The sequence below is a fragment of the Hippopotamus amphibius genome, chromosome 17 (genome assembly GCF_030028045.1).
Source record: "Hippopotamus amphibius kiboko isolate mHipAmp2 chromosome 17, mHipAmp2.hap2, whole genome shotgun sequence".
In the NCBI taxonomy this organism is placed as follows: domain Eukaryota; kingdom Metazoa; phylum Chordata; class Mammalia; order Artiodactyla; family Hippopotamidae; genus Hippopotamus; species Hippopotamus amphibius.
The window spans coordinates 6,742,455-6,763,978 of NC_080202.1; the positions used below are offsets into that span (position 1 = coordinate 6,742,455).

Here is a 21,524-nt window from a genome sequence, read left to right on the forward strand (position 1 = left end):
GGCGCCCGCCCACCACCGGCCACCGGGCCCACAAAACGCGTGGAGAGAGGTGTTTCCATCCCCGCGGCTTTCGGTGGCTGGGGTGTGAGCCCGCAGACCCCTCCCCAGGGACCCGCCCGCCCGGCGAGCGAGCGCCCGGCCCTCGGCGGGCGTGGCCGCCCTGGTCCAGCCCCCGCCCTGGTCCAGCCCCCGCCCTGGTCCAGCCCCCGCCCGGCCCCGCCCCCGCGCGCCGAGCGAGCCCCCGCCCGGCCGCCCGGCCGCCAGCCCCCTCTCCACGTCCGCCGCCACTCCCTCGCCGCCGAGCCCGGCCGAGGGGGATGCTCCGGGTCCCACCGCCGCGGGGAGCTGCGCATTTCCGCGCGCCAGGGCGGCTCCGGCTCCGGCCGGCCCTCTCGGCGGCCGCCCGCGTTCCGCGTCCCCGGGAAGTTGTCTGCGGAGCCCGCGGCGCCTGGGTCTCCTCCCCCTGAGCCCCGCCCCTCCGCCCCGAGCTGGGAGCCGCAAGCCGCCCGGCCCGGGGGCGTCGCCGCTCGCTCCTCGGAAGCCAGCGAGTCTCCGCTTCCCTGCGCGGGGCGCGCGTCCCCTGCCTGGCCAGGGACCCCCGCGCACCCCCGAGACGGCGCGCGCCCAGAGCGCGGGAGCCCGGAGCGCCGGGCGCCTGGGACCCCGCGGAGCCGCTGCCCAGCCCTCGGGGCTCGGCAGGGATGCAGGCTGCGCTGTGAGCCCCGGCGCCAGGGCCATGTCCGGCGCCCGCTGCCGGACCCTGTACCCCTTCTCCGGGGAGCGGCACGGCCAGGGGCTGCGCTTCGCCGCGGGCGAGCTCATCACGCTGCTGCAGGTCCCGGACGGAGGCTGGTGGGAAGGCGAGAAGGAGGACGGGCTCCGCGGCTGGTTCCCGGCCAGCTACGTGCAGTTGCTGGAGGTAAGGGGCGAGGGCCGGGGCCGGGAGGCCGGCGCGCTCGCGTACCTGTTGCCTGCACCGGGGAGACCGGAGCCGCCCCTGCCCGAGGGGCGTCCCGGCGGCCGCGGCTGTGCGCCCGACCCGCAGCCGCGCGCTCCTGGGGACGGCGGAGGCGGCGGGCACCCCTCGGGGCGTGGGCAGCGCGGGGCTCGCCCTCCGAGCGCTCCCCGTGCCGGGCCCCCCGAGCACATCGTGGCCGCCCGGAGGAAGCGAGAACTTGTTGCCAGTGTGAGCTCGGGAGCGGGCGGGCGCGTTCCGGCGGTGGCCGGGGCCGCCGGAGGGCTGCCGGGTCCGGCGGTCTAGGGAAGACGCGCGGAGGATCAGGATGGGAAAAGTGGCAGCGCTTGGGTCTCGGAGCCTCAGCCTGCAGACCCGCGGACGGTCGTGCTGAGGCGGGTCAGCTGCCTGGCCGCCTCGGGGCCGCCCACTTACTGGTCAGCTGAGCCTGGCTGGCCACCAGCCCGAGCCCCGTCAGCAGGCTTGATCCAGGGGTGCCGCAGTCCCCCCCGGCCAGCTCCCCCTTCCCTGGCTCAGCTCCCCCAGGCCAAGGTTCAGAACCTGAAAAGTGGCTTGTCCTGGGGTTCTGGCCTGGCCTCAGGCTTCACAGGACCTGCGGAGCAAAGTTGGCTGGCTGTGTATTGTCTGTGTGACAGTTGGGAGGCCTCGCTGTCCTCTAATCGCTGAGCTCATGGTCACAGCCTGAGTGGGATTAGAAGTTTCTGAAGTCCTTTGGTGGGGGGTGGGTTGGGAGGAGGTTTTACAGGACGTCCCCTTTAGTGAAAGGCTGCCCCACCGCGGGATTGTTGTAAAGACTAACTGTGAGTAGACAGAAATATTCTGGCAAAACACTGTCCAAAATCATAGAGATTGAATTGATTAATAATTTAACCCCCTGACCTACTTCACAAAGAAGAAAGTAGCAAATTTTAACTGAAAATGCTCTGTGCAACTCAGAAAACAAGCTAGATAGGGGTGAAATGGTTATGGGTGAGTTTGCCTGAGAAATATCCTGTGGAAACATTATCAAAACTAGACCTGGCCTCTTAGAGGTACCTGATGTTTCTTTCAGGTCCCAGAGTCCCTCCTACGGGGATTAGTAGCATTTGAGCAAAGTTGAGGCTGGAAGGGGCTTTCATGGACTGTCAGCTGAGTACATTTGGAAACCTTCTTGGTTCTGTAGTTGGAGAACCTGGCTACGAAGGGGAAGCTCAGGTGTTCCTCAGCTTTCCTAGTTCCCTGCCTGAGATTCAGGTATAGAAGAAAGCAGGTGAATTGCTTCTGATGAAGACCCAGAGCCTCCTTGTTTCTAGCCCAGAAGCCCTGGGAGAGACTCCTGTGGTAGAGTCCTCTGGTGGCCACGCTTTTCCAGGAAACACTGATGTGGAAATTTGGCTGTTGGATGTCGGGCGAGGAGCGTCCCTGGCTGGACTCAGTCAGCTGTGTGTTGGGTGGGGGTGAGGCTGGTGGGTTTGTCCGCTGTGTTAGCAAGAGTGAAGTGGCTCTGCTTTTTCTTCCTGGGAGGAGAGGGAGGGTGAATCGGATGCAGGGGACAAGCAGAACGATTGGCTAGAACAGTTGTGGGTGTGGCAGTCACAGTTCATGGCGTGTACAAACTTAGGGGACTGTCTATCGCCTAAGGGGCTTTCACAAACCCATCTGTGTGATCAGTACCCTGAGAGGGGCTTCCGTTTATTAAGCACCTACTAGGTGCCAGGCATGGTCTATACAGTGTCACCCGTTCCTCTGACATCTCTGGGAAGTGGAAGGCACTATCCCCATTTTACAGGCAGGCAAAGTGAATATTGAGATGGGTGAAGGCAGTTGGCCAAGGAGTAATACTTGCATAGTTGGTTAGCCGCTCAGCTGGCTGAATATTACCCTCCTTGCCTATGTCTCTTTTAAACCTGGGCCCAGCTGTACCAGATGGCAAGTGAGGAAAGGGTCTGGATCCTTGTGGGAAAGGGCTGGTGCAGCCCCCGAGGTCAGCCTGCCAGTGACCACATCCACAAGGGGAGGCAGAGATGCTTGGGCTACAGTGAGGATGGCTGCTCCTTCCCACTTGGAGCATCTCTCCTGCGAACCCTGAGGTTTGATTTCACTCAGAGCCAGCTGGTTTTCCCACAGGTGGAGGCTGGAGTGGGCCTGAGCCCTGGGACTCTTTTCAGGGCCAGAGCAGATGCAGCTTCCACAGGGAGGATCATAGATCAGCCCCTTCGTATCTGGGAACCTCATACATGAGCAGGCTGGACCTCAAGGCTGAGGCTGGGTAGGGATGGAGGAGATGCAGATAGGATCCCTTGGGATGGGGTGGGTGCTCAAAGACAGGCTGGGTTAGGGGATAATGCAGAACTCCTAAGGGTGTCACCGGTGGTGGACTGGCCAGCATATGGAATCATGAGTCTGAAGGAGTGCAAGCTGGGAGGCCAGAGAAGGGGCCTGTAGATGCTAGAGGGGCTAAGCCTCTGCTAGGGGGTGCCTGGTGCTGAGCTTGCAGGGGGCGTGGAGTTCAGAAGGCCAGGGGAGCTGTTTGGGGATACGAGCACAGACAGAAGGAGCTACCCCAGCCTCCTGCGGCTGGAGTGGGATGGTGGGTGCACAGCTGAGAATGGCCCCGCCAGCATGACCCCCAGCCCAGTGCACCCTTTGCTCTCTGGTGGAAAGAGTGATGTCAGGAAACCCCGTCTTGGCAAAAGTTTGCTAAAGATTAAGAACAGTGTGTGCAAAATGCACACACCCCAAGGATTTCCTCCTTGTTCATATGAAAAAAGGGGAACCGAGAGGCTCTGGTTTGCAGGAAGCATATCCCGTGCGGGGGAGTTGGGAGCTAACGGAGAGGGTCAAAGATCCACCTTGGCGGCCAGCAGAGAGGCCAGTTGTGTGGAGGTTCTGGTCCTGGTTACTGGGGAAATGTCTTTGGTCAAGACCCCAAGAAAATGGGGGGACAGAGCAGCACACACTTGGCTTGCAGAGGGCAGCCTCCAGGCAAACCTGCACCAGTCAGAGCTGGGGGTAGGGGGAGCCCTAGTGGGCAAGGACTGGCCATGAGGATCCTGCTATTCAGGGAGTGGGGCAGCCTTCCAGAGTGTGCCAGGAGGAGGGAGCCGGCTTCTCCCAGAAAAGGGAGGACGCCTAACAGATAAGACCCACAGCTGCCCAGGAGTTATCAAGGCCCTTAGATAAAAGCAGCTGGAAGCATCTTCCTTGAGGGTCCGTTCAGCTATGAAGAGGTCGAGGAGCTGAGAGACATGGTTGAGGAGGACCTGAGGTGATGCTCTTGTCTTGAATGGAGAGGGTAAATTAGGGGTCTGGAAGATACTGTAAGGCATCTGCAAAAACCACCAGAGCTTTCAGGAAATAATCCTGGAAGGGTAATAAGATTGGAATGCACACCCAACAGAGCTTTCCATGACCAAGGTACTGTTCTCAGAATCCGCAATCTGGCTGCAAGGTCTGGACCTCAGAGGTACTAACGGAACATGGCACTGTGCCTGCGGAACTAGTCAGCTGCAGAGGGTCACCCCGCACCTCCTTCTCTTCACCTTCTGTTGTCCCATCTTGGGTTCAGGTGATGGTGTTGCAGGAGTTGATAAGACATGGCTGAGAGTGAGAGATGCGAGGCTGGGGAAGTGGACTGTGCTGTGGATCATTAAGGGATAGTGTTTTATCCATTGCTGTGTCACAAGCCACCCCAAAACTTAATGTCACAAAACAACCACTTGTTATTATCTCACATGTTTCTGTGGGTTGACAGGGCTCAGCTGGGCAGTTCTTCTGCTGATCTTTCGTGGTGTCCCTCATGCATTTGCAATCAGATGGTGGCTGCAGCTTGGGTCCTGGAGGCTCAGCAGGGCTGGGACCTCCAAAATGGCATCTTCACTCACATGTTTGGCGCCTTCCATGTGGCCTTTCTCTCCACATGGTGTCTCATCCTCCGGTGCCTTTCTGCATGGCCTTTCTCTTTAGCAGGGCAGTTGCAGTGTTTCACATGCTGGCTTCTTAAGAACACAAAAGTGCGAATGGCTAGGTGGTCTTCATGCTTCAGCTCGGAACCGGCACATCACTTCTGCTGTGTTCCACGGGTAACGTGAGTCATAGGGCCAGTCTGGATTCAGTGTGGGAGGGAGGCTCGTACAGGTGTGGATACAAGTGTGGGTACAGGTGTGGATACAGGTGTGGGTACAGGGGTGGATACAGTGAGGCAAAGTTCGTGGAGGGCCGTTTGGCAGACTAGCTGCCTCAGAAGGGTAGGGAGAACACCCTGGGACAGATGATCTGTTAGAGAGGAAGCAGTGCCAGGCCAGACCAATGAGAGAGACTTGGGGAGGTAAAATGAACAGATTTGGCCGTTCTGCTAGGAAATTCTCCATTGCCATCCTTGGAGGGTTTTTGTTGTTGTTGTTTGTTGTTGGTTTTTGTTTTTAAAGACACCGGGGATTTCTTTATAAAGGCCACACCATAAATGGTGCAGCTGAATTCGAAACCAGATTTTCCTGTCCCTGAAGCCTCGGTCTGTCCCCTGGGCCACTGACAGACCAGCCCAGCTTTTTCAGGTCGGGGCTGTTTGGTGCTGGTTGTTAATGAATATCGTGTATCCAAGCTGCCTGACATCTCGCAGATGCTTGATATGTTACACCAATTGATTTTAATACAGGGCCTTTCTTCCTGTAATGTGGAAGTTACCTAAAATGGGTGTGACCTTGTTCCTCACTCCCGTATTTTTTAAGGCGGTCATCAGCTCTGTTCACAAAAGGTATAATTAGGGCTGCTGGTTCGGGGGGCATGTAATTGTGACCGAAAAGATTAAGGTGCTTTCTGCCATCTTCACAAAGTCATCCTGCCGTTTGATTTGGGAGCTGTGGTCTGCGTTTGTGGCTCCCGCTGTGTGAAACTCTCTCTCTGGCCCACCCACTGTCCACCTCTGCTCTGAAGGAGCATTCCCCCCTCTTCACTGCTCTGTGCCGATCTGGTCAACTGGCCACCCCTCAGGACTTCAAAGCAGTAGGCAGGCCTTGTGGATTCCCTGGATTCGGGACATCTTCACAAAAGTTCCCTTAGCAACAAGTCGGCAGGCAACCCTGACTGCTGTTAACCACCACGTGAATCCCTGTGGTCCGTTACCAGCTAGAAACGTGAATGAGATGCTCACCTGCTTGTACTCTTCCCAGCCTGAGAAAGCCCAGCTTGTACCTGACAGCCTGGTCGACCTCGTCTACGAGCACGGATGCTGGTCCTTAAGTGGCTGGTGAAAGAAAATGTTTGGTAAACCAGGAAGGCCTGGATACGGTTAGGTGTTAGGATTTTTGTCAGGCCACTCCAGGGGACGGGCTTCTCCCAGCTTGCCCCCTGATTACCCCCAGCAGCCAGGTGGCACCTGACAAGCTTTCTCACAGAATGTCAGCACGGGTCTCCCGGTACTTAATTGCAAAATGAGTAGATTCTGCTCTGCCTGCAATGGTGAGGTTTCTGGGTGGCGTTCTTCCCCCCCTCCCCCAGCCTCTTTTTTTCTCCCCCCCCCCCCCCCCCCCCCCCCGCCGCACTGCACGGCATTCAGTATCTTAGTTCCCCAACCGGGGATTGAACCTGCGGCCCCTGCATTGGAAGCACAGAGTCTTAACCACTGGACTGCCAGGGAAGTGCCTGGGTGGTGTTTATCCCCGTGAAGAGAAGTAGAAATGGTGGCCAGCTGGTCGGCCTGGCTTGTCCTTTGGAGGACCAGACAGCATGGGTGACATTGTGGAGGTTCAGTTGCGACGGGTGTGTGCGTTGTGCCAGGTTCGCGTGGATTCCTCAGAGGACTCACCCACCTCCTCCTTCTGCATTTAGTGTCTCTCTTCCCGTCCGATAAAGATCTGTTTTGTTAGGTTAACTTCCGGGTTCACTGTATTCCCCTCGTTTCTTGAGCGGGTAGCCAGACTTGGTCCCCAGGAACTCACCTGTCACATGTCCAAGCGAAACGCTTAATCTCTCTCCTCCTTTCACTGCCTTCTCCCCCCCAAACCCTTGTGCGTGTCACCACCATCTCTCCATCGTGTCACCTGCCTCTGCCCCCCTCTTACCTTTCCTCCCCTGTTCATTCGGGTGGCAAGCCTGGTCTGTTCTCCCTTAGAAACATTTCTCAAAGCCTTCTCCTCCTTCACTTGCGTTGGCAAACTTTTTCTGTAAAGGGCCAGGAAACATGTTCGGCTTTGCGGGCCAAGAGGCGCCCTCAAGTTATGGCTGCATCCCTGGGACGTGTGGTGCGGCGCAGGCAGTGAGAAGCCGCGAGAGCGCCCATATGGTCTCTGTCACAGCGACTCAGCTCTGCTGCGGAGCACGAAACAGCTAGAGGGGAGCCCCAGACCAACAACGGGTGTGGTTGTGTTGCGATAAAACTTTGTTTATGGACGCTGAGATCTGAACTTGTGCCACGCAGTATCCTACTTCTTCTGCTTTGTTTTCAACCATTTAACGATGGATAGGCCATGCTTAGCTGTGTGCAGTTTGCCAGTCCCTGTTCAGAAGGTGACCATTCGTTCATTCAGCAATGCCTAAATGAGCGCCTACGATGACCTGTGAGCACTGTTGCAGGTGCTGGAGGGGAAGCAGTGGAAGGCATAGAGAAGAAGCTTACCTTTTACTTGGGAAGATGGTAAACTAGCAAAAAATATGTGCGTAATTTTAAAGTGGTATGGGGCCAATAAAACAGGGTACTGTGATAAATTAGGGGTGTGGGGTGCAGGAAGGGGGGCGTTCCAGAAACTGTCAGAGAAGGCTTCCCCAAGGAGGGTGTCTCTGAGCAGGGACCTGAGTGATGCAGGGGAGCCAGCTGTGTAAGGGTCTGGGATGGGGGTGGGGTGTGTGTGTGAGTATTTGCACTACAGATGAAGGGGGGGGTGTATGTGTGATAGATTTGAGAGAACCGGAATGTTCCAGAATGGTTAGAGAGCAGGGAGGAAGGCAAGAGAGGTTGGGACGTGACGGAGAGGCAGGTGTAAGTTGGATAGTTGCCCTCCCCCATATATGTAACTTGATTTTTCTCTGCTAATTTGTATTTTGAGTCTCTATTCTGCGTGCGGAAGAAATGTACTATCAAATAATTTGAGGTGTCTTGCCTTTGCCCTGGTTTGCATTTATGTTCTGGGGGACTTAACTGCAAACAGCATCATTCCAGGGGCCCAGCTGTTCCTTGATGTCCTTTGAGCATCTGCTGAGCTGTGCTCCCCGTGTGGGTCTCAGTCTCCTGTCTGAAGGGTCCCTCCATCTGGAGCTCCCCCTCCTCCTCCTCAGCAGTTTTTGGGAGGACAACATGGGGTGTTGTTCTCTGACATTGTCTAAAGCTGCCTCTGCCTCCGCTGGTGTGCTGGTGAGTGTCTCACAATCAGCTCTGGGGGGTAGAGGGAGGGAAGTTCTGATTTGTAGCGTTTGCCAATTTCTGGGGTGTAGATACTCCCGCCATGGCTGATTTCAAGCTACCAGTGGTTTCTTTTCATTGCATACATTTGACACGTCATCATGTGTGAAGTTAAGGTACACAGCGTGTTAATTTGGTACATGTATGTATTGTAATGTGATAGCGATGGTTAGCACCTCTGTCACATTCCCTAATTATCCTTTCTTTTCAGTGGTTGGTAGCTTTCAGTTTGATGGACGGGTTGACGTGCTCTGATTTGTTTGGAAAACTCACCCAGGCTTGTAGTGTGGAGGTTGGGTTTCAGAGGGCAGGGAAAGAGAGGAGCAAGCAGATGAGTTAGGAAGCTCAGAGCAGGCTGGTGGGAGTGGAGACACTGAGAGAGAAGTGGATGGATCTGGGACATATTTTGCAGGTTGAGTCAGAGGGACTTGCTGGTGGATTGACTGGGGCGGGCGAGGGGCCTCACCCCTGCCGGCCAGTCGTGATGCACTCTCCTGGTGGTATTTCCTCATCTGCGAATTGTCCCTTCTGCCACCAGAGACCTTTTCTTTAAAAAATGAGGTAAAAGGGAGATACAAATTGGGAAAAAGTTAATTCCTTAATGCAGAAAGTGCTTTTATAGTTATTAAAAAAAAAAAAAAAGGAACACATCAGTATACGAATGGGCAATGAACTTGGATAGACACTCTGTAATAAAAGATGCAAGGTCATCAGCACATTCAATCTCACTAGTAATCAAAGAATTGCAAATTGTTTAAAAAGGTAGCATTAATGAAAAGTGTCAAAATAGAAAAAGAATGAGTATTGGCAAGGGTGTAGCAAAATTGTCATATACTTTCTGGAGTGTGATTTGGCAGTCTACCTTAAAATCTTAACAACGTATGTACCCTCTGATCCAGCAATTCCACGTCTAGAAATTTGGACTCAGGAAGCATCTAGTAGGCAAGCCGTAAGCCTCAGAATACCCAGTGCAGCCTGTTTCTAGTATAGCTCAATTCACCACACCCTACCTGTCCACCAGGAAGAACTGGTTAAAATAAGATTCACCTGTGCTTCACACAGGCCAGCCATGCAAAAGGGGCTCAGCTGAATTTAAAAAAATAAAATATGTTTGTCAGTGATACTAAGTGTTTTCATGGCGTTAACATGGTTCAGACTTCACCTTATGACAGGGCAAAAAGAGATGGTGTTTCCAAGCATGAATTGCTTTTTAAAAGCAGAGACTGTGTCCCATGCATTCTCTACGTATCCTGTTGCACAGTGAGCAGGTTGAAGGAACACTTGCCTGGCCCAGGGCCACGTTCTTTTAGATATCCTTAGTAACAGCAGATCTTTGTCTTTTGAGGGGTGAATTTGATTTTTTTGGAAACAGCCAAAATTCATCTGGAGCCAAGTCTGGTATGTGTGTATGTGTGACTGTCTGTCTATCACCTTGTCGAAAAAAAGGATGTAAAGCAGCTTACCAAAAAGCATACGGTACAATAAGATAAAAGCATACGTATGTGGGGAAATCTGGGGAAAGGAGAACATAAGATGACAGTTGGAGTGAAGCCTGAAGAGTGTAGAAGGTAATTGAGTTCAGGAATGCTGTTTGGGATTTAAAAAGAGGTCCTATCCTCAAGCCATGTTGCGTTTGAGCTCTTCTCAATGGGGAGGAACAGATGTTCTGAAGATGGCAGCACTGGGGGCTTAGGTGCTGTGTCAGTCAAATTCCAGTGCTTAAAAACAACGTAGGTTTGCGTCTTCCTCGTGCTACAAGTCTGTTGCAAATCGTTTTGGGGCTGCAAGACCATCCAGGACCCAAGATGAGGGAGCAACACTGTTTGGAATCTTGTTGGTGACCAACAGCACATGGTTCTTAAAGCTTCTTCCCAGAAGTGACACATGGCATTTGTGCTCAGATCTCATTTACAAAAGCCCAGCCACACCTAACTTCAAGTGGGCGGGGCAATGCAATCCCGCCAGGTGCCCAGAAGGAGAGAAGGAACGAGCTGAACATATGTCCCTGTGGTGACCACCAGGTGTGTCCTGACTCAGGGGAATGCCCTGTGTCTGCTGTAGTTCAATCTCAGTATTTTATGGCCAAACCTAGAGTGGTGCTTCTCAAGCTGATTTTGATGCCTCTAGATCAAGGCTTCTGGATCTTGTTGGATGCAGATTCTGACTCAGTAGGTCTGGGGTGAGGCCTGGGACTCTGCATGTCTGATGAGCTCCCTTGGACTTCAGCCTCAGCAGATGCACATAGCTCCTGAGACCAGGATGAACTCTTACTGTTCTTTCAAATCAGCTTCCTTTCCCCGAAGCTCTCCTGGCATCTCGCATGCTGCTGGGCACACCAGTGATCCTTGGCTTGATCCCAGACTTCCTGTGATCTTTTTTCTTTGCGGTAAATACATCTGTCCATGTTTGGTTCAACAAAAACAAATATTTATAGTTGAGCACCTACTGTGTATGCCAGGCTCTCCACAAGCCTCCGGGGAGACAGTCAAGACCTGGAGCCAAGGTCTTCTCAGGACGTGCCAGCCCCGCCAGGTGACTCTGGAAGGTGATTTCTCTACAAGACGTCAGTTTCACACTTGCTCTATTGGAATGAAAGCCCTTCCAGACATTTTGCATCCATTGTTCTCTCTCAAATGCCTTCATTCCTCCACCCTTCTCATTTGCTTGTCAGATGCACAGAGAACTCCCGGATTAGTCAACAAAAAAACTAATTAAATTGTAAAAACTCTTTAGAGATGATATTTTAAAAATTCTACAGAAATGTGTCCTTGTCTTATTTTAATCGTGACGGAGCCTCCTTATTTTAGCAGTGGCTCATGGAGGAGTGTCATTTGTTTTTGATTCATAATATAATGTAGAAATAGAAATAGGAAGTTGGAGGCCACTGTTCTCATTTAGCAAGTGTTTTATTGATAAATAGCTACAAGCCTTTGTTGTGTTTGGAGTAAAAAATAAAACTGTTGAGTTTTGGATAATCAAGGACGTACTTCACACAAAATCTGTTAATCTGGTGCTCAGTCTAATATTTTCGTATTATAAAGAAGGTTCTGGATGCCTAGGGCCTCCCTCTTGGTGTGGGCACAGAGAATCTACCTGTACAACATTGCCGTGCAGGACATTAAGACCAGCATGTCTCAGGACTTCCGTGGCAGTCCAGTGCTTAGGACTCCATGCTTTCACTGTGGAGGGCCCGGGTTCAATCCCTAGTCAGGGAATGAAGATCCCGCAAGCCCTACGGTGCGGCCAAAAAACCCCCCAAAAAACCCAGCACTTCTTAAATTTTAAGGTTTGTGCAAATCGTGTAGGGCGCCTGTTAAAATGCAGATTTGGATTCAGTAGGTCTGGGGTGGGGCCTGAGATTCTGCATTGTCAAACTAGCTCCCCGGCGATGCTGCTGGCCTCTGAGCCACAATTTGAGTAGGAAAGCATTTGAGTACCCTAAGGGGTTTTAAAGTGTGCAAGTCATGATTAAATTCTGGAATTAGATTGGATTTAGTTTACCTTCTTTTTTTCTTTTCTCTGCACGGATTATGTAAGGCTACACAGGGTCATGGAAAAGAACACAGGTTTTGGAATTAGACCTCACTTTGAGTCTGTTTAACCCGAGAAGAGAGGTATGGAGGTGGTAAAAAGGTAGGATGCAGGAGGGTGGTGGCTGGTGTTTCTTTTTGCCCAGAGGGGTCCCTTCATCACAGTCACAGAGTGGAGGTGGGGCTGGGGAGTGTTCCTCACTGTGGCCAGGTGAGGAAGAGAGGCTGGGGGCTGAGTGGTGACATGGGCGTGGCAGGCCCAGGGTCTTGACTGCCATATGAACTTGATAGCAGAGAGGGAGCCCAGGGTGGTCTTGCCAGATACCAACTGTGTTAGGAAAAACATGCAGTGGGGATGTGGCCGCCACATCTCAAGGCAGTTTATCGATTCCAAGGGGATGCTGGATGCCTTGTGTGGTTTGGTCTGTGGGCTGGCACGGGAGCCCTGTGGCTACCACCGGTGTGGACTGCTCTGACCGTGTTCACAGACGGGGGCAAAACCTCCCCCCATGTGGGCCGCAGAGTGCAGGGCAACAGTGTGGCGGCTCCGGGTTCAAGTCCTGGCTCAGCCCCTGCTGCCTGTGAGACCCTGGGCGAGTTGCAGAATCTTCCTAAGTTTCCTAGGGCTCCTGTGAGGGTAGCTGGCACCTTGTATACACTCTGTTAGTAGTGTTTACATCCCATGTTCTGGGGATCATGCCAAGTTGAATGCTGAGAGCTGCCGGTTAACTGGGCTTCCATTGATGGGGGTGAGAGAAGCCTCTTTCCCTGGGCCCCTCTGAGAGCAGGTACAAGGCCGCCTGCTTGCAGCACTGCGGTCAAGGCCTCCCAACCCATGGGCACAGATCACCTGAGCATCTTACTAAATGCAGATTTGGATCCTGAGGGTCTAAGGTGGGGCCTGAGAGTCTGCATTTCTAAAAAGGTCTGACAAGGAGAAGCTGCTCTTCTTGGGCCTGCACTTTGAGTAGCACAACTGGAGAGCACATTTGAGGGGATTTCAGGACATAGATCCTACTATTTAAAGCTGCGGCCTCTGGCCAGTTCTGGTTTATTGGAGACTGCCGTGCGCGATGGGCTGCTCAGGCTGGGCTAATTAGTCTTAATTGCTTCTTACCTGGATATGATGGGCCTCTGGCTGCCTGACACTCCCCAGAGAGGCTCTTATAATGAGGAAAAGGCTGTTTGTTGGGAGAGGTGACATGGAGGAGGTTGCTAAAGGATTTAGGCATTCCTTTTCATCTCTGCTGGTCCTGGGCCAGAGGAAAGGTTTGTTTCGAGGGCCTGGATGGAAATTCTCTCCTGAGAGTGTTGCTGTGGGGTTGAGAACAACTGGGCCGCTGTTCTAGGGCTCAGCACTGGAGATGGTGGTTAGTGCCGCAAAGCGGGCGTTTCCCGCGGCCCCAGGGCAGAGCCTTCAGGTCTACACCGTCCTGCACTTGGCCTCTCTCCTCCTGCCTGGATTTCTGCCGTGGCCCCTAACAGCAGCGGCTGTTCCTTTGGTCCCTTGGTGATGTCCATTCTCCGTAGTGATGCCGCAGTGATTCTTCTAGCCTGTTTGACCGCGGGGATGCTCCTGCGTAAGACTTCTCTTGGTTTTTTTGTTGCCTTTATGATATAATGCAACTTAGCTTTGCTTTCAAGGCCCTTCATAACCTGGCCTCTGCCTCCCTCCTCAGCCGCATTTTTGGCTTTCTCCGTACGCCTAATGCTGGGACGTCGGAGTGTCACCTTGTCTATAAGGCGCATCCTGGGTCATCCTGAGACAGGAGGGGAGGCAGGGCACAACTGTTAAAAGAATGACACAGCCGTTGAGGATACGACAGAAACTGGTTAGAGCCTATCAGGCCCAGGATGGTGGTCATTTGACTTCTGGTGCTTGGACCTCCAGCCTCATTGGAATATGGTCGCATGTTAACAACACGTCCACCGGCACCATGAGAGTTCCCGAGGCCAAAAGTGGGCGGTGCTCCAATTCCTGGAAATCCCTGTCCCTTCTCCAAGATAGTTAGCATATTCCTCCGTCATTAGCATATGAAATTACCCAGCCCATAAAAAATAACAACCCCAAAACTCCAGGCCTGTCCCATTTTCCTGCAACAATCCTGGCATCCTCGAATGGCAGTGTCCTCAGTTTGTAAACAGCCTGGTGTAATGGTGTTTAGGGCTCATCTGACCTGGGTTTGGGTACTGGCTGCTGTGAGGCTTTGGGCCCTGTTGCTTACCTGAGCTCGGACCTCAGTTTCCATATCTTTAAGACCCCCATCAGAGGATCGTTGTGGAAGTTAGAATTGTGTCCTTTGATGTATATGCTCTGCAGAGAGCCTGGTGTTAGGACTCCGGATGTGCTGGTGGCCATCCACCTCTCAGAGTTGTGGCCATTATTTTCTTAGTAAAAAAAAAAAAAACCTGTTTCCCCGCGCGTCAGTCCAGACCTCTTGGCCACCATTTCTGGTGGAGATCTTGTCTCTCTGGCTCTGGTCATCTCAACTCAGTTTCCATCTTGGTTCGTCCAAGTAAGTCCCTTGCCATCAGGGTTTGCATCATCACAGAAGCTGTGTTTGCTGGAGCAGGTCACGGCCCTTCTGTGGGGGTGGACCCTCAGCTTTGTCGTGGTGCATTTCGACCACAAACTTAAGCCAGAGATTCCTTTCTCGAAATGTCACAGTTGTCTGAATCTCCTCCCATCCGGACCCTCCCAGGGTGTGATAAACCTGCCTGGGTGTGACCAAGATTAGAATCTTAGCTGCGGGTCAATCATTGAGGGGAATTTTATCTTAGAGCCTGTGGCAGATAAACCCGCCTGTCAAGGCAGATTTTCCTGCGGAAGATAGCATCCTGAGGCCTGTGGGTAGGGTCCTGCTCAGAGTGAGGGGGTCACAGGACCTGTGGATGTTTTCAAGTTGATGTGTTTGTGACAGTGGCCATTGGGGCCCTTGATTCCTTCTTTCAGCCAGCCAGCTGCCACATTTCTGAGCAGGGCTGCTGTAGGTTCTTTGGGGGCAGGAGGGGAGCACAGTAGTAGGACACTCTGCCTGTGTCCCTGTTCCCCTCTGCCCCGGCCCTAAAATCTGATTCTTCATGGTGGCACTTGTAGGGCTTTCTGCTCATCCTTACCTGTCTCCCCCCCACCAGGGCACAGAGGAAAAGTCACCTCTCTGAGCTCACGACAGCCCACCCGGTGGAGAGGGCAGAGAGGGCCTTCCTACTTCTGACTCTCTCTTGAAAAGAGGAGGCAGTCTGGTCTTCAGGAAAAAAAAATATTGGTGTGGATCTTTTGAAGGGTTCCGCTTGCCACTCAGGCCAGATGATGCATGCACACTGATTGGGAATTTGGGGTCAGAGAGACAGCGAGCTGGGGTTTGTGGGGTTCCTACGGAGGCAGTGGGATGAGACCTGCTCTTGTGTGCCCCTAAGGAGGCCTGTGGTGGGCGTGGCTGCGGAGATCGTGGTGCCGTTGGGAGTTTCAGGCAGGCTTCCTGCGCCTCTCCCAGGAGGAGATAGTCAGGCCTCTTCCTCATCTGTGCAGAGTCCTCTGTGAAACCATTCTGAGCGTGTCTGGTGGGTGGGCAGCCCTGCCAGTGGGGGACGTGTTGGAAGAGCCTCGCCAAAGCATTACTGGCCACTCCAGAGTGATTGTGGAGCCAACTCTGGCCTGAGCTCTTTTGCCCTTTGTTTTGGACGATGTCCCCGGCCCAAGAAGATGGCTGTGCTGATGCGTGAATGGAGACAGGGGAGCCAGAGCCGGCCTGAAGTCTCCAAACCTCCCAGACCCAGGGTTCACTGACGCTGGCTCCTGGGAGTCTGACACGAGTGCTGCTCTTCTGGCTACACGCCCCCTCTGCGGGGTGGGGAGCCCTTGCTCAGTCTCTGTTCAGAGCGACCCTGGGGATTCCTCCAGGAAACCCTAGCGCTCTGGGAGACACAGTTTGAAAAGCCCAGGATCGTGGTCCGCTAGATGCCCAACATTCCTCTTTGCCCACCAGCATTGCCCTGGGAGATGCCAGCACAGTCTGGTTTGTTTCTGAATTGTGCGCCAGGGGCTGGTTGGGGTGCTTTGTTACTCTAGGTGGCTGGTCCGCTTTATTATTAGTCTTGGGGAGATGATTTCTCGGAGAAGCAGCAGAAGGTGTAAATTATGCTTCACTGCAAATCATCAAGACTATATATATATTCAGCTACAGCGGCAAGTGAGGACTGATGTGAGATGCAGGCAAGTTGGAAAGGGTCACAGAGCAGACCTGCAGCTGGCGTGATGGTCATAGAGTCAGCTGCACTTGGCTCTCCCCTGGTTTGTTGGGGGGAGAGGGGGGAGAAGCAGTAGTTGTTCTTGGAGGGCTGTACCCCAAGGGGGATGGCTGGAAGGAAGTTTGAAGGTGACCAGCAGCCCCCTGGGAGAAGTTTTCCATTAACCTGCTTCTTAGTAAATATTCCTTGTATTTCCACTGAGACAGGAAGCCCAGGCTTAGGGCCAGTGTCCCCACCCTCCCCTAGCCTTGTGTGGCCGTCCACGGTGTCCTCCTAAAACCTGAGTCCAACAGGGCCCTCCCCACTGGCCCCCTGTCCTCCTGATGTCAAGGTGCTCCTTGTTGGGGCAAACACGGGCCTTCATAGACCACAGCTGGCCTCCCGCCACAGCCTCCTCACTTGTCCTCTCCTGGCACACACCTCTATACCCCTGTGCCTTTGCACGGCCGCTCTTCTGTCTGGGGTCCCTTCCCCCTCTTGGCTGCCTGGGGAATGATAATCGCCCTCCAGACTCAGCCCAAGTGTGACCTTCGATCTCTTCCCAGGCGAGCTGGTCATTCTTTCTCAGCTTCCTAGGGCCTCCCACTGGGATGGCACCTGGCTCGCTGTGCCCTGCAGTCACTCCCATCCTGCACTCGGAGCTCCTCCAGGGCAGGAAACCTTCCGAAATCTCTGCAACGGCCCGGCTGCACGCAGTGCTTGGCATCCTTGAGGTCTGGCTTGGTAACTGTTGGATGGCCAGCCGGACGGACGGACAGACTAAAGAGGATGAAGAGAGAGCTTGCCCTAGAGGATTGGGCACATCTCGCTGTGATTTTGGTTCGTGGCTCATACAGTCTTTCTCTGAATGTGAATGGCCTTGTCCTGGCATGAGGATCAGGGTCGTGGAAGGCCCAGGTCGGAACGGGAGGTTAGCCAGGTCAGCTCAGCGCTGAACATCAAAGTCAGGCCCCTGGGTCCTGGAGAGCAAGGCGCTTTGGGCCACAGGACAGGACGCCTGGGAGAAGCAGGGGGAAAGGTGAGCAGGTGTCCCGTGGATTGGTCCTCTCTCCCCATCCTGCTTCTCAGTTGGGGCTGCCACAGGGAAAGTCAGGTGTAGCTGAGGGCTCTGTGGACAGTGGTGGGAAGGCCTGGGTTCTAATTGTAGGACCCCCTACCCCACATACTTCTTGGCTCTTTAACCTTGAAAATTTGTTAAAAAAGAACTCTGACCTTCAGTTTCTTCACCTCTGCAAAAGGGTGGTGACACCCAATCTGCTGCCTCTTAGGTTGGAAGGATTTTCAAGGTGACAGTGGGTGTGAACATGCTTTAAAACTCAGGGTGAGGGACTTCCCTGGTGGCGCAGTGGTTAAGAATCTGCCTGCCAGTGCAGGGGACACGGGTTCTAGCCCCGGTCTGGGAAGATCCCACATGCCACAGAGCAACGAAGCCAGTGCACCACAACTACTGAGGCTGTGTGCTGCAACCACTGAAGCCTGTGTGCCTAGAGCCCGACCTCCGCAACACGAGACGCCACCGCAGTGAGAAGCCTGCGCACCTCAAGGAAGCCTAGCCCCTGCTCTGCACAGCTAGAGAGAGCCTGCTTGCGGCAACGAAGACCCAACACAGCCAAACAATACACAGATACGTACATTTATTTAAAAAAAAAAAAACCGAAAAACTCAGGGTGAGCTGGTGATGAGCGCGAGGTCTGTTATCAGAGGCTGTGCAGGAAGTGATGGTGGCAGGGAAGGGTCTGGAGCCCCTGGACCCCACAGTCCTGACTCTCCCTGGCAGCCTTGTCCCAACCACTCAGCCCTCTGCTCTGGTCCTTTCTGCACGGGACACTTTGAACTTGTTTGTGAAGCCACCTCCCCGTCCCCTGCTTGGGTGATTAAAAGAAACTGTGAATATTCTTGTCCCAGGTGAGCTCTAGGCATTTGGAGCAAGAGCTTCATCAGCTTCATCCCTGTGGCCTTTAATTGGGCCCCTGCGAGGCCCCAGCTGTGCGTGTTGTAGGCCCTGGGGATGCAGCTGAGAATGAGACTGACTGGAGGCTTGTCCGAGACTCACGGGTGCCTGTGGTCAGAGGGCTTGTCGCCCACGGGGAGCCAGGTGAGTGGCCAGGGGGATAGGGCCTGAGTAGTGAGGGGCCCTAGGAGGCAGTCCAGAGCGGTGGGAGCACGTGGGGCCTGTGACAGGCTGTGTGACACCCCAGAACCCACGCTGAAGTCCTGACCTGCAGTATCTCAGAAGATGACTGTATTTGGAGGTAGGGTCCCTTCAGAGGTAATAAAGTTAAATGAGGTCCTTAGGGTGTCTTTCTAAGAAGAGGAGGTTAGGACACAGACACACAGGGGAGACCACGTGGAGGCCCAGGGAGAAGACAGCCATCTGCAAGCCAAGGAGAGAGGCCTCAGAAGGAACCAACCCCGCTGACATCGTGATCTTGGACTTCCAGCCTCCAGAACTGAGAGACAATAGATTTCTGTTGTTTGAGGTCCTCGGTGCTTTGTTCTGGCCGCCTGAGCCGACTCCTACAGGGCCCTGAACTTGGATTTGGGTGGGAGACTTATTCGTGTAATAAGTTTGGGAGCACAGCCTTGGACACTTGTGCTTGCCCCGTTTTTCTCCTTCACACACGTCCCTTGTGAGCACATGTTATGTTCCAGACCCTCTGTTAGAATGTGAGCTCCACGAGGGTGGGGCTGTGCTTCTGGCTTGTTCGCTGCAGGGCCCCCAAAGCCCAGCACAGGTGAGGGCCCGTGTAGGCATTGCAACATGTCTTTTGGATGAATTCTGTCTGAAACCATGGCCTGAAGTCAAATTCCTCACTCTGGGCCTAAATCCAGAATTTTTAATTAAAGTAGCTGGTTTTCCATGTCCAGGTCTCTGCTTGGAGCTCAGCCTGTGAGATGGCTTCCTGCTTTTCCAACAGACTGTGTCCCACGTCTCTCTAATCTTTACCCAGCCACCAAATGTGATTAAAATGTATTAAAAATCAGAGAAGAGTTCATTTATTAGGTTTTCTTTACACCTGGTGGGCTGAGCCACAGATTACATTAAGCTGGGTCATACCAGCCAATGAGTTTGAGCGCTGTTACCCTCCAGACGGTTAACTCAGTGAGGCCGGGGATTCCATTACTGCAGCATCCCTGACACCGATGACAGTGGCTGGCCCAGAGTTGGCGACGCACTCATATGTGGGGAGTCAACAATTCCATCAGTATAAAGGGCAGATAAATCGTAAATTCTTGGCATTTCCCGTGGGATCAGCTAGTCTTTCTGCAGGAAGGGCCCCCCCCCCCCAATTGCCTCAAAGCTCCTTTCCTCTCTGCTCCGTTTTCCTTCCCAGTTTGTTGCTGGTGGTTCTTTGTCTGCAGCCCCTTATAAAGGCAGCTGTTACCTCTTCAGTGTAAGAGGAGAGGTCTCCTTTTGTATAGCAGAGTTCCCCTGGTCTGACATGCGGAGAGGGTCCCCCGATGTGGAGAAACTCGTGACTTGCTCAAGAATTTTTGACTACTTTCTGTTCTCCCTACTCTGCATCCAGTTTTCTCATTTTTCTTTTTATCCCCCTTTAAGACAAATTGTGATAAAACACATACCACATCACCATTTACCATTTTAAAGTATACAGCTCAGTGACATTTAATACATTTACAGTGCTACACAGCCATCACTTCTGTCCCATTCCAGAACATTTTCATCACCCCCCAAAGGAACCCCATACCCATTAGGTAGTCATTTCTCACCCGCCTCCACCCCCCACCCCAGCCCCTGCCAACCACTCATCTGTTTTCTGTCTGTGGATTTGCCTGTTTTAGGCGTTTCGTATCAGTGGAACCAAACAATATGTGACCTTTTGTGTCTAGTTTCGCTTAGCACGATATCTTCATGGTTCAGCCATGTTGTAGCGTGTGTCGGGACTTCATTCCTTTTCGTGGCTGAATAATATTCCACCACATGGATTCACCATATTTGCCTATCCAGTCATCAGTTGATGGGTATGTGGGCTGTTTCCACATTTTGGCTGTCGTGACTGGTACCATTCACTTCTTTTTCTGCCTCCAGTTCTGCCTCCCAATGCACTTCAGTTTTGCATCCAGGTCGCATAGGTTACTGGTGGTGGAGAAAGCACTTGTAAAATGAGAAGGCAGGTTCCCGGTCCTAGCTCTCGCTCCATCTCTGAGATTGTGTCAAGCCCCAGTTTGCTCATTTCCAAAATGGGTGTAGGATTCTCTGCCTTCCTTATGCAGCCAGAATGGTGTCTGAGACACAAATCACAAATGTAAGTTTGAGCCCTTCCTATGCTGGAAAGTCAGATGTCAGAGGAGAGTTACTGAGGTTCCTCATTTTTCCTATGATTTTTCTCGCTTTCTGTTTTTCCCTCTGCTTCCCCTTTTCTCTTTTTGCTAAAGGCTGCCCTTGGATTCCCTTTTCATTTCTTTTCATTTCCTCTTTCTTCAGCTGGCCTGGGGGTGTAGGAGGTGGTCTTCTGTCCAGTGCTGTACTGGAGAGGAACAAGATGATGTATGTCGTGCAGGCATCCTTGGGAAGAGTGGGACGGGTGGCAATGGGGTGGTTGGCAGCGGTGGCTGGGTGATGGGGTGAAGTCAGCCAAAGCTGGACCTGAGCGGGAAAACGTGGGCCAAGGAGGCCCCGCCATTCCCCCAGGCTTGGCTTTCGAGCTTCCTTTACAGGCAGTTTGGAGGCCTTTTGCAGGCCAGGAAGTAGCCAGATTGATGGATACTTAGGCAGATATTAGAATCCAAACAAGCAGACCCAAGGGACACTTGGAAGAAAGCAGCAGATGGAGGTGGGTACTTTTCTTGGTGTTTTGCTTTGCAAATGCTCCATCTTCTGCAGTCCTGTGTGTGTTGTTTTCCCAGCTGAAGGTTAAGCTTCCTGAAGGCAAGGGTGATGGCTGTCTTTTATTTCTACCCCATCGTGCTTTCTCACGATGCCCCTCAGAGATTCTGGACGTAAGTGGTGCTGAATGTATGTGATAAGGACTTCATTTGTTTAGTCCTATAATGGTTGCAGGGGGCTTCCACTTGTTTATCTCTTCAGCAGGCTGGCAAGGTGGATCCCATTTCTCAAATCCACAAACGTAAGGCTCAGAGAGGTTAAGGAATTTGCTCTGGACACACAGCCAGCCAGAGGGGCCGCAGGGCTCCCTGCCTGGGACCAGCACTCCCCACTGCTTCTTCCTCCCTCACAGGGGTTTTACAGCAGATAAGAACCACGTGGCAGCTCTTATTTAGGGAGATGGGAAAAGAATCCTTGTGCAGTTGGACCCCATTCACCATAGGGATCTTTTTTTTTTTATGTCTTAGAATTTTCACGTCCAGAAGAAGTTCTGTACAAGTTGCAGGTGGCCTTCCCTATTACTCAATCAGTACAGTTTCCTCTCTTCTC

General features: G+C 53.1%; 1 protein-coding gene across 2 annotated transcripts in view; it reads left to right on the forward strand.

Annotated features, from left to right (window-relative positions):
• The first annotated feature begins 245 nt into the window (after positions 1–245).
• Positions 246–21,524, forward strand: part of GAS7 (growth arrest specific 7) — a 192,471-nt gene continuing 171,192 nt past the window's right edge. For both annotated transcript variants that reach the window (XM_057714434.1, XM_057714435.1), the window contains exon 1: positions 246–919. In XM_057714434.1, the coding sequence (XP_057570417.1) occupies positions 737–919 (183 nt within the window). In that variant the 5' untranslated portion in view covers positions 246–736. The remainder of the gene's footprint in view (positions 920–21,524) is intronic.